At 48.9% G+C, this 13,483-nt stretch overlaps 1 protein-coding gene across 1 annotated transcript in view; it reads right to left on the minus strand.

Moving 5' to 3' along the window:
- The window catches only part of SCARA3 (scavenger receptor class A member 3), a gene marked incomplete at both ends in the record, with an annotated part of 34,148 nt that extends 21,109 nt beyond the window's left edge, over positions 1 to 13,039 (minus strand). The window contains 2 exons of the mRNA XM_080710200.1: positions 9,484 to 9,606; positions 12,982 to 13,039. Coding sequence (XP_080566326.1) covers positions 9,484 to 9,606; positions 12,982 to 13,039 — 181 coding nt within the window. The remainder of the gene's footprint in view (positions 1 to 9,483; positions 9,607 to 12,981) is intronic.
- Positions 13,040 to 13,483: the final 444 nt, after the last annotated feature.

The following is a 13,483-nucleotide window of genomic DNA, read 5'->3' on the forward strand; positions in this document are numbered from 1 at the left end:
CTACCTCTGGGCTATTCTCTCAGGCCTTTTTATTTTGAAAGAGGGTCTCATTAAGTTGCCGAGGGTCTTGCAAAGTTGCTGAGGCTGGCCTGGAGCCTGTAAGCCTCCTGTCTCAGCCTGCCAAGTACTGGGATTACAGGCATGTGGTACCATGACCAGCTGGCAAAAAGACTGGATGCTGTACTGGAGGGTGATGGACAGTCACAGAAAATACTATTCGGTCAACTGACAAAACTGGAATATGAACAGTAGATTAAAGAATCAAAGTAAACTCATAAAATGTTGTTTAACTACTATTTGATTACTCCAATCTTAGAACGTACATACTAAAATATTTTATTTTACTATTTTGGTACTGGGGGTTAAACTAAGGGACATTCACTTCTGAGATCTACCCCCAGCCCTAGGTTTATTTTTTTAATTTTTGAAACAGGTTCTCGTTAGGTTGATGAGAGTCACACTACTTGCTGAGGCTATCCACAAACGTGTGACCCTCCAATCTCAGCCTCTTAAGTACTGGGGTTATAAGCGTACACTACCACACCTGGCTAACTACAATTTTTAGAGATAAAGACGCATAATGTGTCTAAATTATGCTCATGTGCTTTAGAAAACATTATGTATAGTCAGGCGTGGTGGCGCACGCTTGTAATCCCAGCATTCAGGAGGCTGAGACAGGAGGATCGCAGTTTGTGGCCAGCCTCAGCTACAAAGTGAGGCCCTTTGCAACTCAGTGAGAGTCTGTTTCAAAATAAAGAATAAAAAATAGGACTGAGGGTGTAGTTTGGAGGTAGAATGCCCCTAGGTTCCATCCCCAATACTGCAAAAAATAAAACATTATGCATATATATGTATTTGCATAGGCATATATATATGTGCATAAATAATATTGCAATGTGTACAAATGATGGGTGGAAATTCTTACATAAAAATATTACATAAACACACACACACACACACACACACACACACACACACACACACACACTTAGAGAGATTTCAGATCAGAGTATGCCTGGAGTCTCTGGAGGTATCAGGCTAGCTGATCAGCTCTCTGGTAGATGAATCTTTGCCTCTCGCCTCTTGCTTTCCCATTTTTCAAAAAGCAGATGAACCTAGTCAAAACCTTTACCATCAGTATGGCCTGGCACTGACCAATCAGAAGGAGAGAGATCCATCAGAGGGACTGCACTGCCCCAGGGGTAGCCTGGGAGGGGCCTCCTTCAGGGCCCACAGGCTTCACGGTAGGAAACGCTGGTCCAGCTGCCTCCACGGACCACTCAAGCCCGCCTCTCAATCTTCGTATGCATCCAAGACTCCGCTCCTGATACCCAGCTCTATATTTATTTTTCCATCTTATTTCAGTGCCCAATTTAAATGCTTCCCTTTTGTCTTGTTTTGTTTGGGCCTTAGGGCTCTGTCCTGTTCTCCCTCAGCTTGAGCTGTGCATTTAGTAGTATGGTTGTCATTTCTCTAGCGCCCAAGTTTTATAGCCTGAGGGTATTCTAGGCCAATCATGCTAGAAGCAGAAGCTCTGTGTGTGCTTTTCTCTGTTTTTCATTTTTTAAAATGTGATGAAGTGCGGGATCTTGCCTGGAGGCAACTTTCGCAACAGTCCTATAAACTTTACAGTCTCAGCTATCACTTTTATGGACAAAAGGGAGAAAAAAAAAAAAACCCCGATGTTCAAAGAAGCTAAGCATGCTTCTTAACAGCACACAGATTACTAGTGGTGGAGCCAAGACCTGGACTCAGAAGTCTTCCCACCACATCTACTACCACTTGGGGTAAGGAGCAAAGTTGCCACAAGGTGCTCAAAAGTCTCACTTCTGCCACTATGAGGTCGGCAGGTGGACAGAGAAGGGACGGGAACTTGACGGGGCACGTGAAGCCTCAAGGTCTCTGCCAACGGCCAATTGCTGCCTTGAGCTGCGCCCCGGGACTCTTCAGACCTGCTGCGCAGGGCCTGCTGCAATCCACCAGAGCTTAAGAAACAGAGCTGCCAAGAACACTGGATAAACAAAAGCGGCCCAGAACGGGCTGAGCAGGGAAGGATGTGAGGAGGACCCCAGACTAATGGCACCACCGTCATGGCCATGAATGCCCTCTGGTCAGGTCCCGGACGTGGTTAAAGGACAATTCTCAGTGAAGCCTCCCGTGGTTGCCAGCCAAGAGTAAGCCCCTGTCGCTCACACGTCCACGTGCTCTGCATCCCCCTTGCAGCACGCAGAGTGCCTTTCCCGGCTTCTCTGACATCCTCTTGCCCGGGCTCACACTCGAGGGCAGAGACTGCATCTGTCCTGTCCTGCGCTTTACCCACAGCCCCTAGCACAGTGGCTGGTGCAGAGCAGGGCCAGCAGACACCATGTCCAGTGAGCCGTGAAGGGGTTTGAAGTATGCTCTCTGGTAGTGGCCAATTCCTGCACCTAGAGCTAGTCCACGAGCTCGCAAGGGACCAAGGTCAGGGCTCAACGCAGAGATTCCTAGTCGAGGTGGCTGGGGACGGGACTTCAGGACTCAGAAACCATTCCCATCACACAGTCCCATCTCATCCCTCCAACTAGCCCAGGGGAGATGGAGATGGAGATGTCAGTCTCCTGATATGACAGGTGAGGAAACCTCAGAGAGACAGAGAGACAGACAGACAGATGGACGGACATGGAGGGAGGGAGGGAGGGAGAGAGAAAGAGAGACAGACACAGAGGGAGGGAGGGAAAGAGAGAGAAGGGACGAGAAGAGAAGAAAGAGAAAGAGATCACTCTTTTATCAGTCTTTAAAACTTGGCTAAACTCACAGAGTAACTAGTAGTAAATCTCCCTGAATCCTGGCTTTTTTTAGGACTTTTCTTCCTCCCTCCCTTTTTTTTCCTTTTTCTTCTTTTTATATGGTGCTGGGAAATAAACCCAGGGTCATTTTACCTCTGAGCTACACCCCCAGCCCTTTTTATATTTTGTTTGGCAACAAGGTCTGGCTACATTGAGGAGGGCCTCTCTAAATTGCTGAGGCTGGCCTTGAACCTGCAATCTTCCTGTCTCAGCCTGCCAAGTACTGAGGTCACGGGCGTGCTCTGCCACACCCAGCAGCGTAGCCTCTTCCTGATGGCACTAGCCTGTGTGGGTGTGTACATACGTGCTCTGGGGAGAGATATAAAGTGGTAGGAGGGACAAGAAGAAGGATGTGTGGGTTACAACTGATGTCTCCGCATTTCCCAGGAAACCAGCCTTTGCTTTGTGATGCTGCTTGTGACTCGGGCTGTTCCCTCTTCATCAATCGGCCAAGTTTACGAGGGCAGCCCCGCCAAGGGGTTCCGTATCTTTTCAGTGCAGCAGGCTGGAATCCTAGAGTGCCTTCTGTGCTTTTCTGACCTATACCTTGCCCAGCTAGCTAGGGTCTCTCAGCCCACAAGCTCTGCAAAAGCCCTCTGGGCAGTGGATCTGCTGTTGACTGGACCCCTTCCAACCCTTGGGGCAGAGCCGCCTTCCTGCCCCTCCGTCCTCCCCACCCCTTGGTGCTCCTCTGCCCTCCCTCGTGACTGGGCCTCCTCCCCATTCTGGCTTCAAGGCCAATTTCATCACTTTGCTGTTTATAGCCTTTGCAGGGAATCTGGGATGGCTTAAATCAAGCAAAGCTGAAGGCAGCCTTCAGCAAACACCCCACCCGAGCTCACAGCTTTGTCAGGACCTCGCCCTCCCAGTGAGAGCTCCCTGCCTTGGTTATCCTTGGCAAGTGGGAATTAATAATGGCTGCTTTCCGGTGCAGCGAGGAGTGGCCCCGGGGAAGGGAAGCGGCAGCTGCCAGGGCGAAGCTCAGCTCTCTCCAGACTCGGGGCTCATGAGTGTTTGGCCATCTTCCTGTGCTGACATCTCAGCCATAACTCACAGCCCTCCCAGTCCCCAAAGACGGCTTCTCCTCTTCCTAATCCCTGGATTTCCGCTCCCCAGACCTGGGGACTCCTGATTTACCTATGTCTGGAATGTGGCAGCCACTCACCACTTTAGCCTTGTGCAGTTTAACGAGAACGTAATCCAAGCATTTGTAAGGTGCGGGCGAGCCCAGCCCTTTGCAAGCACCAGTGCCTTGCGATCTGTTCCATGGAGCCGGTTCCAGTCAGAGAGCAGATGGACTGACAGACGGAAGGAAGGAGAAAAGCTAGGCAGAGCCGTGATTGATCAGCGGGCTCTGGTTGGACCAGAACCTGAGCTCTCCTCTTGCACTGGGACAACAAGGGCCGACCCAGAAGAGAGGAGAATTTTTAGCCCTGGCCCGCTGTCCACGCCATTACCTGCTGCTCCCTGGGCCACCTGCCTTCCTGTCCAGTGCGCTGGCTCTCCAAAGTGTCTTCAGCTAACAGACTAGGGGCTGTTATCAGCAGGTGGGGATGTACACGTCACCGGGTCCACCTCCCCCCGGGTTACAAAGGCACAGGGGCGTTAAGTGGCCTGCCAGCCGGCTAGTGGTCCAGGTGGCCCTTGATTTTCAGCAAGATCAAAACGTGCATAAGGCAGGTGCAGAGGTGCACAGCCCCGGCCGAAGAAGGCCGCAGCGCTGGGACAGACCTTGCCACCCAGGCCCGCATCGTGTGTGTGTGTGTGTGTGTGTGTGTGTGTGTGTGTGTGTGTGTGTTTTACTGGGGATTAAACCCAGGGGTACGCTGAGTTATACCCCCAGCGCTATTTAATTTTTAATCTTGAAACAGGGTCTCACTAAGTTGCAGACGCCCTCACTCAGTTGTTGAGGCTGGCCGTGACTTGCAATCCTCCTGTCTCAGCCTCCCAAGTACCGGGATTCCAGGTGTGCACCGCCGCCGCGTGAAGCTTCTACATCTCTTTATATGTCATGCCTCCAGCAGACTGTCACCTCCCCAAGGTCAGGAAGCCTTCCTCTGGGCTGATGCCAGGCGGATGTTCAGTAAAGATGGCTTGCTGACCCTTCGAGAAGGCCTGTATCCCTAAGTCAATTATTACCCTCTGCTATTTTAATCGTGGCTTGTTTTCATTGAAACACAAAGACTAATGATTTAAAACATGCTTTAAATCTGGTATATTCTTAGAGCTCTCTGTGGCTGGCGAGTGTTGTTGCCCGGAGCCTGTGAAGGCTTCATAAGCAGAGTCAAAATTAGCACAGAGGCCTGAGGTTTGACCTGCCAAGAAATGAGCTAGTGGGGGTGAGGAGGGACAGCAAGACTTGGGGTCTGCTTCCGCCCCCTCCACAGCGGTACTTTTAACATGGGGTGTGGTCGTTTTCTCCCAAAGCTAAAAGGGCTCTTGTTTAGGTATGGAGTAGAAGAGGGTTTTTTCCCCATTGTGGTGCTACTTAATTTTTTTTTTTTAGAATGCTGTTTGCATTTCCATTGCCCACTGAGATAAGGCTGTGGTTCTCATCTGTGGCCTGCATAAACATCCAGGAAATTTAGGGTTATTGACATGCTGAAAGTTGTGGAGCCGACCTCACCGTAAAACACATGGGTTGCTGGATGTCAAAGAAGGCAGCCTGTTATAACAAGTCACAGGTGTCGGGAGAGGCTGTTTCTAGGAAGGTAGAAATAGCCTCTGTTGCAGGCTCTCTCTCCCTATCCCTCTCGCTCTTTCTCTTTTCTATGTATGTATGTATGTATGTATGTATGTATATATGCATGTATGTATGTATGTATTTGTTAGCACTGGAGACTGACAAGGGGCATTCTACCTCTGAGTTACACCCTCAGCGCTATTTATTTATTTTATTTTATTTTGCAGTAATGGGGATGAAACCCAGGGGCATTCTACAGCCCAGCTACACCTCCAGCCCTATTTTTTATTCTTTATTTTGAAACAGGGTCTCACTAAGTTGCAGAGAGCCTCACTAAGTAGCTGAGGCTGCCTGAGAACCGAGATCCTCCTGTCTCAACCTCCCAAATGCTGTGATTACAAGCGTGCGCCACCACGCCCGGCTTATTTTGTACTTTGAAATAGGGTCTCTAGCCGGGCAGGCATGGTGGCGCACGCTTGTAATCCCCACGCTTGGGAGGCGGAGACAGGAGGATCGTGCTGGTTTGGAGCCAGCCTTGCTGGCTTAAGAGACCCTGTTTCCAAATAAAAATATAAAAATAGGTCTGGGAGTGTAACCTGGAGGTAGAAGGGTTTCCAGGAACCCCAGTACCACCAAAAAAAAAAAAAAAAAAAAAAAAAAAAAAAAAAAAAAAAAAAAAAAAAAAAGAAAGAAAGAAAGAAAAAATGAAAAAGAAATAGGGTCTCTAAGTTGCTAAGTGCCCCAGTCCCTTTCATAAACAAGCCATCCCCTGGGTTAGCAGTAAAGGCACAGCCAGATACCAATCTTCATGAAGCCATTGTGCCCAAATCACAGGCAGTAAGTATGCCTGGAAAAAACACAAAATCAAATAGCCTTTGAAGGCCGGGGTTGAAGGTCCAGACCCATAAACTAGTGGCAAGGCTGAAGATTTGAAGGGGCCTCTGTCCCTCCCATACCTTAGATTACAATATCCAACTTGAAGGACGGCCACAGAAGAGGAATTCCATTTTTTAAAAGACTTTTCTCCTCCCAACAGAGCCACTTAGGTGGTTTGATTGAAGGTGCAGGTCTTGGCTCAGAGCTCCGGGAGGCCTCCGACTCTCGGGGCTGATTTTGGTTCACCTCTCCTTCTGGGGGTAGAAAACAGCTTGGACCTGCTAACCAATCACTAACTCATCTGCGGTCGCGGATGCCGGCTTTCTTTGGGTTGCCCAAAAAATGTGTGGTTGATTTACTTTTTCGCCTTTCTGAGACTGCATTCTTCCCTCCGAGCCGGCGAGGGGGAGAGATTCGAGGAATTGAATAAAAGGTCTTTCTTCGGGCCCTTCAAGAAACATATTTTGATGATTATCTGCAGCGGAGTTCACAAGAGTGGGTTTTTAAAAACAGCCAATTGGATCAGGAAAAGTAAAGATTCCAGAGTTTTCTCGGGAGCCCATGCTATCTTTAAAGCTGCACAGCTATAGTTTAGGGTTGGAGAATGCTATAATTAGGTTGCAAGACTGTTTTCATTAGGGCCCTCCCCCACCGCCCCCTCCGCCGCTTCCTCTGCGGGCTCTTCTGTGTTCCGGTGGGAATCGTGTTGCCCTCTCGGCTCCAAAGAAGTGGGGCCTTTCCTTTCCGATTCTCCAGCTCAGCAAATTGTCACTGCTGACTCTTTGGTCCTGCCACTCTCTCCACAAACTTGCCTCAAGTTTTTGGTCCCTGTTCTTACATCTGTGACTTCCTGGGACAGAGGTCCCCTCTCCAAGTCCCTGTTACCTCCTTCAGAATCCTCCTCCTGCTGCCTTCCACAGTGCTCTCGGTAATCGCGAAGCTGGGGGGTAAATTTCCTCTTTATCCTGAACCTTTCTTCTCTTAAATGACTTCCCTCTGTCACACCCCTGGGTTTTCTCACTGGGACACCACTGGCATTTTTTGGGGGGGGGTGATTTTTCATTAGATAGGATTTACCTACTCTGCCCAGGCATTTCGCGTATCTGCTTTCGCCATGAAGTGTCAGGAGCAGTCCTGGTCACTGGGACAACACCCAGTGGTCACTCCATTTTTTTTCCTTTTCTCTTTTTCTGCATGGGAGATTGAAACCAAGGCATTCTGCCACTGAGCTACACCCCCAGCCCTTTTTATTTTTAAATTTATTTTTTTGCGGGTCTAGGGATGGAATCCGGGGCATTTGACCTCCGAGTCACACCCCCTGCCCCATTTCTTATTCTTTATTTGAAACAGGTTCTCACTAAGTTGCAGAGGGCATAAGTAGCTGAGGCTGTCCGTGAACCGCAATCCTCCGGTCTCAAAATCCCGAATGCTGGGATTACAAGCGTGTGCCACCACGCCCGGCTCTTATTTTTAATTCTGAAACAGGGTCACACTAAGTTGCTGAGAGTCTAAGTTGATGAGGCTGGCCTGGAACCTGCGATCCCCCTGTCTCAGCTTCCCAAGCACTGGGATTGAGGTGTGCACCACCCTGCCCAGCTGCTCATCCCATTTCTAATAGACCCCTCTAGGGGTGGAGTCACCTCTGCTTGAGAAGAGAGCTTGGGCCCCTCACTGCAGACTCTCTCAGCACATCCACACTGAAGCCCTCGGAGGGCCAGCCTAGCTCCGCTCCTTGGGACCCCTTGCTCCCGTGGGATGCGAGGCTGGGAGCCTCCGGCCACTTGACCTCTGCCTCCTTTCTGGTCCCTCGAGCTTCGCACACTCTGTTTTCACCGCACAGTCTCTCCCAGAGCACCTGGTGTCCCTTCTCTGAGCTCTGATCCTTGTGCGTAAGGCAGGAGGAAGACCCCTGCTTCTCAGAGCAGCTGAGCTGATTCAGTGAGACACTGAGTGAAAAGTCCCTGGTGCACGAAGTGCTCAAGTAGCAACAGATCCTTTTTATTAGAATTATTCTCCCTCTCTCTCTCTCTCTTTCTTTCTCTTCTCTCCTCTCCTCTCCTCTCCTCTCCTCTCCTCTCCTCTCCTCTCTCCTCTCTCTCTCTCTCTCTCTCTCTCTCTCTCTCTCTCTCTCTCTCGTGCTGGGGATTGAACTCAGGGACATTCTACCTCTAAGCTATATCCCCCAGACCTATTTAATTAAAAAAAAATTTTTTTTTTTTGGTGGTTCTGATGTTTCTGTAAACCCTACTACCTCCGGGATACACTCCTAGACCCATTTTTATATTTTTATTTGGAAACAGGGTCTCTTAAGCCAGCATGGCTGGCTTCGAACCTGCGCGATCCTCCTGTCTCCACCTCCCAAGCGCGGGGATTACAAGTCGCCACCACGCTCGGTGTTTAATTTTTTAATTTAATTTAATTTTTTTTTTTTTTTGGTGGTACTGGGGTTCCTGGAAGCCCTTCTACCTCCGGGCTACACTCCCAGACCTATTTTTATACTTTTTTATTTGGAAACAGGATCTCTTAAGCCAGCGCGGCTGGCTTCGAACCTGCACGATCCTCCTGCCTCTGCATCCCAAGTGCGGGGATTACAAGCGTGCGCCACCATGCCCGACATTTAATTTTTTAATTTTGAAATAAGGTCTGACTAAGTTGCTGAGACTGGTCTTGAACCTGCAATCCTCCTGTCTCCGTCTCCCAAGGACTAGAATTATAGGCGTGTGCCAACAGGCCGTTTATTAGGGTTATTTTGCTATCTTTCTCCAAATGCTGCTGCCATCTATTGCCACATCCCAACCCCTGTCACCAGGACCCATTTCCAACTTCCAAGAAATCTATTTTTCAAAACAAGCCCTGTGGAACAGGAGTTCCAAGATGTCCTTTGGGAGAAAGTAAGTTGGAAAAAATGCTACATATGCCATCACAAGCAGTAACATTAGCATAGTAAACATTCTGAGAAGTCCTGAAAAACAAAAAGCCTACTTAAATCTGTGTTTAATTCTATGCTTCTCAGACTTTTGTGACCACAGCACTTCCTGCCAATCTAAAAAAAAAAAAAATGTATCTAAGTAATCCCCCACGACCAGTCTTCGGACATACCTCTCCTCTGGGGAGCATTGTTCTGGATGAGGACATCGCTGGACTGAATTATTTTTTCATCCTGCCTCTTGCCAGCAACATGAATGGAGGTGCCATTACTGTTGAAACTTGAGGCTCCTTGACCTGGAGTCGAGGGGTCCCAAATCCTTAATTTTCCACTAGCTCCCAAGATCACTGTAGTCGAGGGGATGCAGAGACAGAGACCCTTTGCTGCACTTGGCAGCCTGGAACTTCATTCCAATATTACAAGTGGGTGCCCCCTTTGACTCTGAAAAGCCCTTCTAGGAACTTTTTCTAAGAGGATAATTATGCAGTTAGGCACATGTGCAAGTGTAGAGAAGATCACTGGGTGCTGGAGCAAACCCAAGGGAGAATGTGAATCGCTTCAACACTTATCCATAGTGGGTAAGTTATTGTAGAGTCCTGTTCTGGAAAGTTACACAACCATTTAAAAAATAATGTAGGGGGAGTGGTGAGTTGGCCCGGGCCGCCCTCCCCCCTCATGCTATTTTGGCATAGGGCTGTAACTGTTTTCTGTATTTCTATTTTCTGTATTTCTATCTTTTTAATAAACTTCTTTAAATCTTCAAAAAAGTGCTTGCTTCGGCAGCACATATACTAAAATTGGAACGATACAGAGAAGATTAGCATGGCCCCGGCGCCAGGATGACGCACAAATTCGTGAGGCGTTCCATATTTTTAACTTTCCCTCCAAATTCTTCAATAAAAATTGCTTTAAATAAATAAATAAATCTTCAAAAAAATAAAAAATAAAAAACAATGTAGACCTAGCTGGACATGGTGGCATAGGCCTGCGATCCCAGTACGTGGGAGGCTGAGACGGAAGGGTTACGGATTCAGGGAGGGCCAGCCCCAGCACCTTAGCAAGGTACTCAGCAACTTAGTATGACCCTGTTTCAAATTAAAGATAAAAGGGGTTGGGGTTGTAGCTCACAGTAGAATATCCCTGGGTTCCATCCCCAGTACAAGAAAAGGAAGAGATTTTTTAAGGGACTTTCGTATTTTTATTTATTATTATTATTGTAATTATTATTATTTGCAGTACTGGGGATAGAACCCAGGAGCATTCTACCTGCAAGCTGCACCCCCAGCCCTGTTTTTTTATTCTTTCCTCTTTTTGTGTGTGTGTTACTGGGGGTGGAACACAGAGGCTTTCTACCTCCAGGCTATACTCCCAGACCTATTTTATATTTTATTTGGAAACAGGGTCTCACTAAGTTGCTGAGAGCTTCACTAAGTAGCTGAGGCTGGCTTTGAACCTGTGCAATCCTCCTGTCTCAGCCTCCCAGGCGCGGGGATTACAAGCGTGCGCCACCACGCCCGGTTTTATTCTTTATTTTTGAAACAAGGTCTCACTGAGTTGCAAACAAGGTCTCACTAGGTAGCTGAGGCTGGCTTCGAACCATGATCCTCCTGTTTCGGCCTCCTGAATGCTGGATTGCAAGCATGTGCCACCAAGCCCGGCTTGTATTTTTACAAGTTTTTTTTTAAAGGACTTTTGTATTTTAATTAATTAATTAATTAATTTAGTACTGGGAATTGAACCCATTGAAGCATTCTACCTCCAAGTTATACCCCTAGCCCAATTTTATTTCATATTTGGGAAACAGTCTCACTAAGTTGTTGAGGCTGGCTTTGAACCTGCGATCATCCTTTCTCAGCCTCCCAAGCACTGGGATTACAAGCGCGGACCACCGTGTCCAATTTTTGTGTGTGTGCGTGTTCTAGGGATGGAAACCAGGGGCTTGAACATGCTTAGTCTTAGCACATGCTCTACCACTAAGCTACACGTCCAGCCTCTTTGGCTTAATTTTTTAAACACAGAATAAAGTGGACAGTATCATCTCGCCCATGTGAGGTGTGGAAAGAGTCCACGTGTAAATGAACACACAAAATTTCTGGAAGAATGTGCATTCCAATTTGTGCTCTATTATCTCTGACGGGTAGGATTGCATGTGAATGGTTTTCCCTTTCCTGAATTTTTAAATTCTTTTGAAAGAATGAATATGTATGATGCAAAGATTAAAAGCAGTCCGGAATGCACGGGCCTGTGTGCGGGTCCTTTCTCCCTCCTTGGGCCGTGATACAGAGATTGCTTTCTCTTCCTTCAAATGAACACAGGCCACCCCAACCTCGAAAGTCCCTTCGTGACTGGCCCTACTTCTCACTCCACCTGTCTACCTCTTTATTTTTTTCCTGAAACATCCTAAACCCGAGGTCCTTTTTGTCATTGCTTCTATCTCTGCCCCATCCGCAACCTGGCTTTCTCTCAAGCAGCCAATCCCAGGCTAACTCTGGAGGTCAGCTCTAGTGCGTGGACCATTTCCTCTCTCCTGGAGTCCCCTCGCTTTCCACGGCAATGCTCTTCTGATTCCTGCATCCCCAACCGCTCCTCTTGGCTCCTTCACAGACACATTTTCTTCCTCCCACTCTCTAAAAGTAGATATTTCCCAACGTGGGCTAAAGTCCTGAGACGATGTCTTTAGGGAGAAGGGCAAACAGTCCTTCCGGACACTCCCTTATAGGGCCGTTCGTGACCACCAGGGCACAGTTGGAGGCCCTTAGCCCTTTAAGCTACCCTGGCCTATGGCTCTCAGTTTCTTTTGGAAAACTCGGAACTCTGGGCCAATTTCTCTACCCATCACCAGTATGCACCTCCCTGGAGACCGAATGCCCAACTCCACTTCCTGTCTCTCCTGCCTGACCTGATCCAAGCCTCCTCCTCCCTCCGACTCCTCCCTGAAGCCTCTCTGCACAGCTCAGGGGCTCTCTGGGGACTCCTGCTGAATCCGCCCTCCAGGGATTCAGGTTTTTGTTTTTGTTTTTGGTACCATCTGCTTTGATTAGCCACTTCTTGTCTGAAGTGTGCTGAGCTTGTCTCTGCTGATGTATCTCCTCCCAAACACAGGTACTCCATACCTGCTGGCTGACCGAGGAAGGCAGGGCGACATCCCAGAATAACCAGCTGGCCCTCTGGGGTTCGGGTGGAGGTGAAGAAGGTGTCTGTGGATCGCCAGCAGGAGAGGTAGAGCACTGCTGGGGGTGTGGGGCAGGGGCCGAGAAGCACGGCTGGTACCATCAGCCCACTGATGAGACTGGAGAGATTGTTCAGGGAAAGAGTAAGAACCCGGAGTCCACATCTGAAGAGCCAGGGCCCACGCAGAAGAAAAGCAAGGGAGAGAAGCAACCGCACCTTCAGTGCTCTCCTGGGGACCCCTTGTACCACGACACTTTTAGTCTCCTTTGAATGACTTGGGCACAGATCTTACGCGTCCCAGCAGAGGGTAAGCGCCTCAAAGGACAGCAGTGAGCTCTTCTGTGTATCTCTCTGGCTGTTAGACGTGCAAACTCTGGCATCTGATAGTTGGCCAACAAATGTTAAACAGAAACGTGCATCTTTATCAGATACCTGTTAGGTCCTGAGGGTACCATGGTATGATCCTTGCAGCCAAGGATCCAGCCCAGTGGAGCACTCACACTGAACAAATGTTACCGACACTCCCACTGCCGGGGAAGAGGTGGGCAGAGGCACCATGTTCGTGAAACTCGCATCCTGGTACTGCCCTGTGGCAAGCCTACTTAGATGAGAGGCCCAAGGCCCAAGGAGGCAGGGGACTTTGTCTCAGAAATAAAGCTGGTCTGTGACAGGACTGAGATGGCCCTTAGGGGACACACGCACACACACCATAATCAAACACAGGCGGTATGTACGATTGGCAGAGACTCTGTCCTGGGTGCCAATTCTAACACCCAGAACAGCTGCCTGTCCCTGGAAGCTGCCAAGCTGTCCACCAACGCCTACTGCAGACTGCGTTTCCCTCTCCCGAGTCAGCTATGGGATGTAAGTCTTCTGCTATTAAAACTACCCCAGCTGGATGGCAGGGTGACTATGTGTGAGGATGTCTGAGGGTTCAGGGCTGATTTCCAGCGCCAAGCCCCCGTGACCCCAGAGGCCCCTGAATTGGTCCGTGGTGGCTTT

The sequence above is a fragment of the Muscardinus avellanarius genome (genome assembly GCF_963383645.1).
Source record: "Muscardinus avellanarius genome assembly, chromosome: 14".
NCBI lineage: Eukaryota > Metazoa > Chordata > Mammalia > Rodentia > Gliridae > Muscardinus > Muscardinus avellanarius.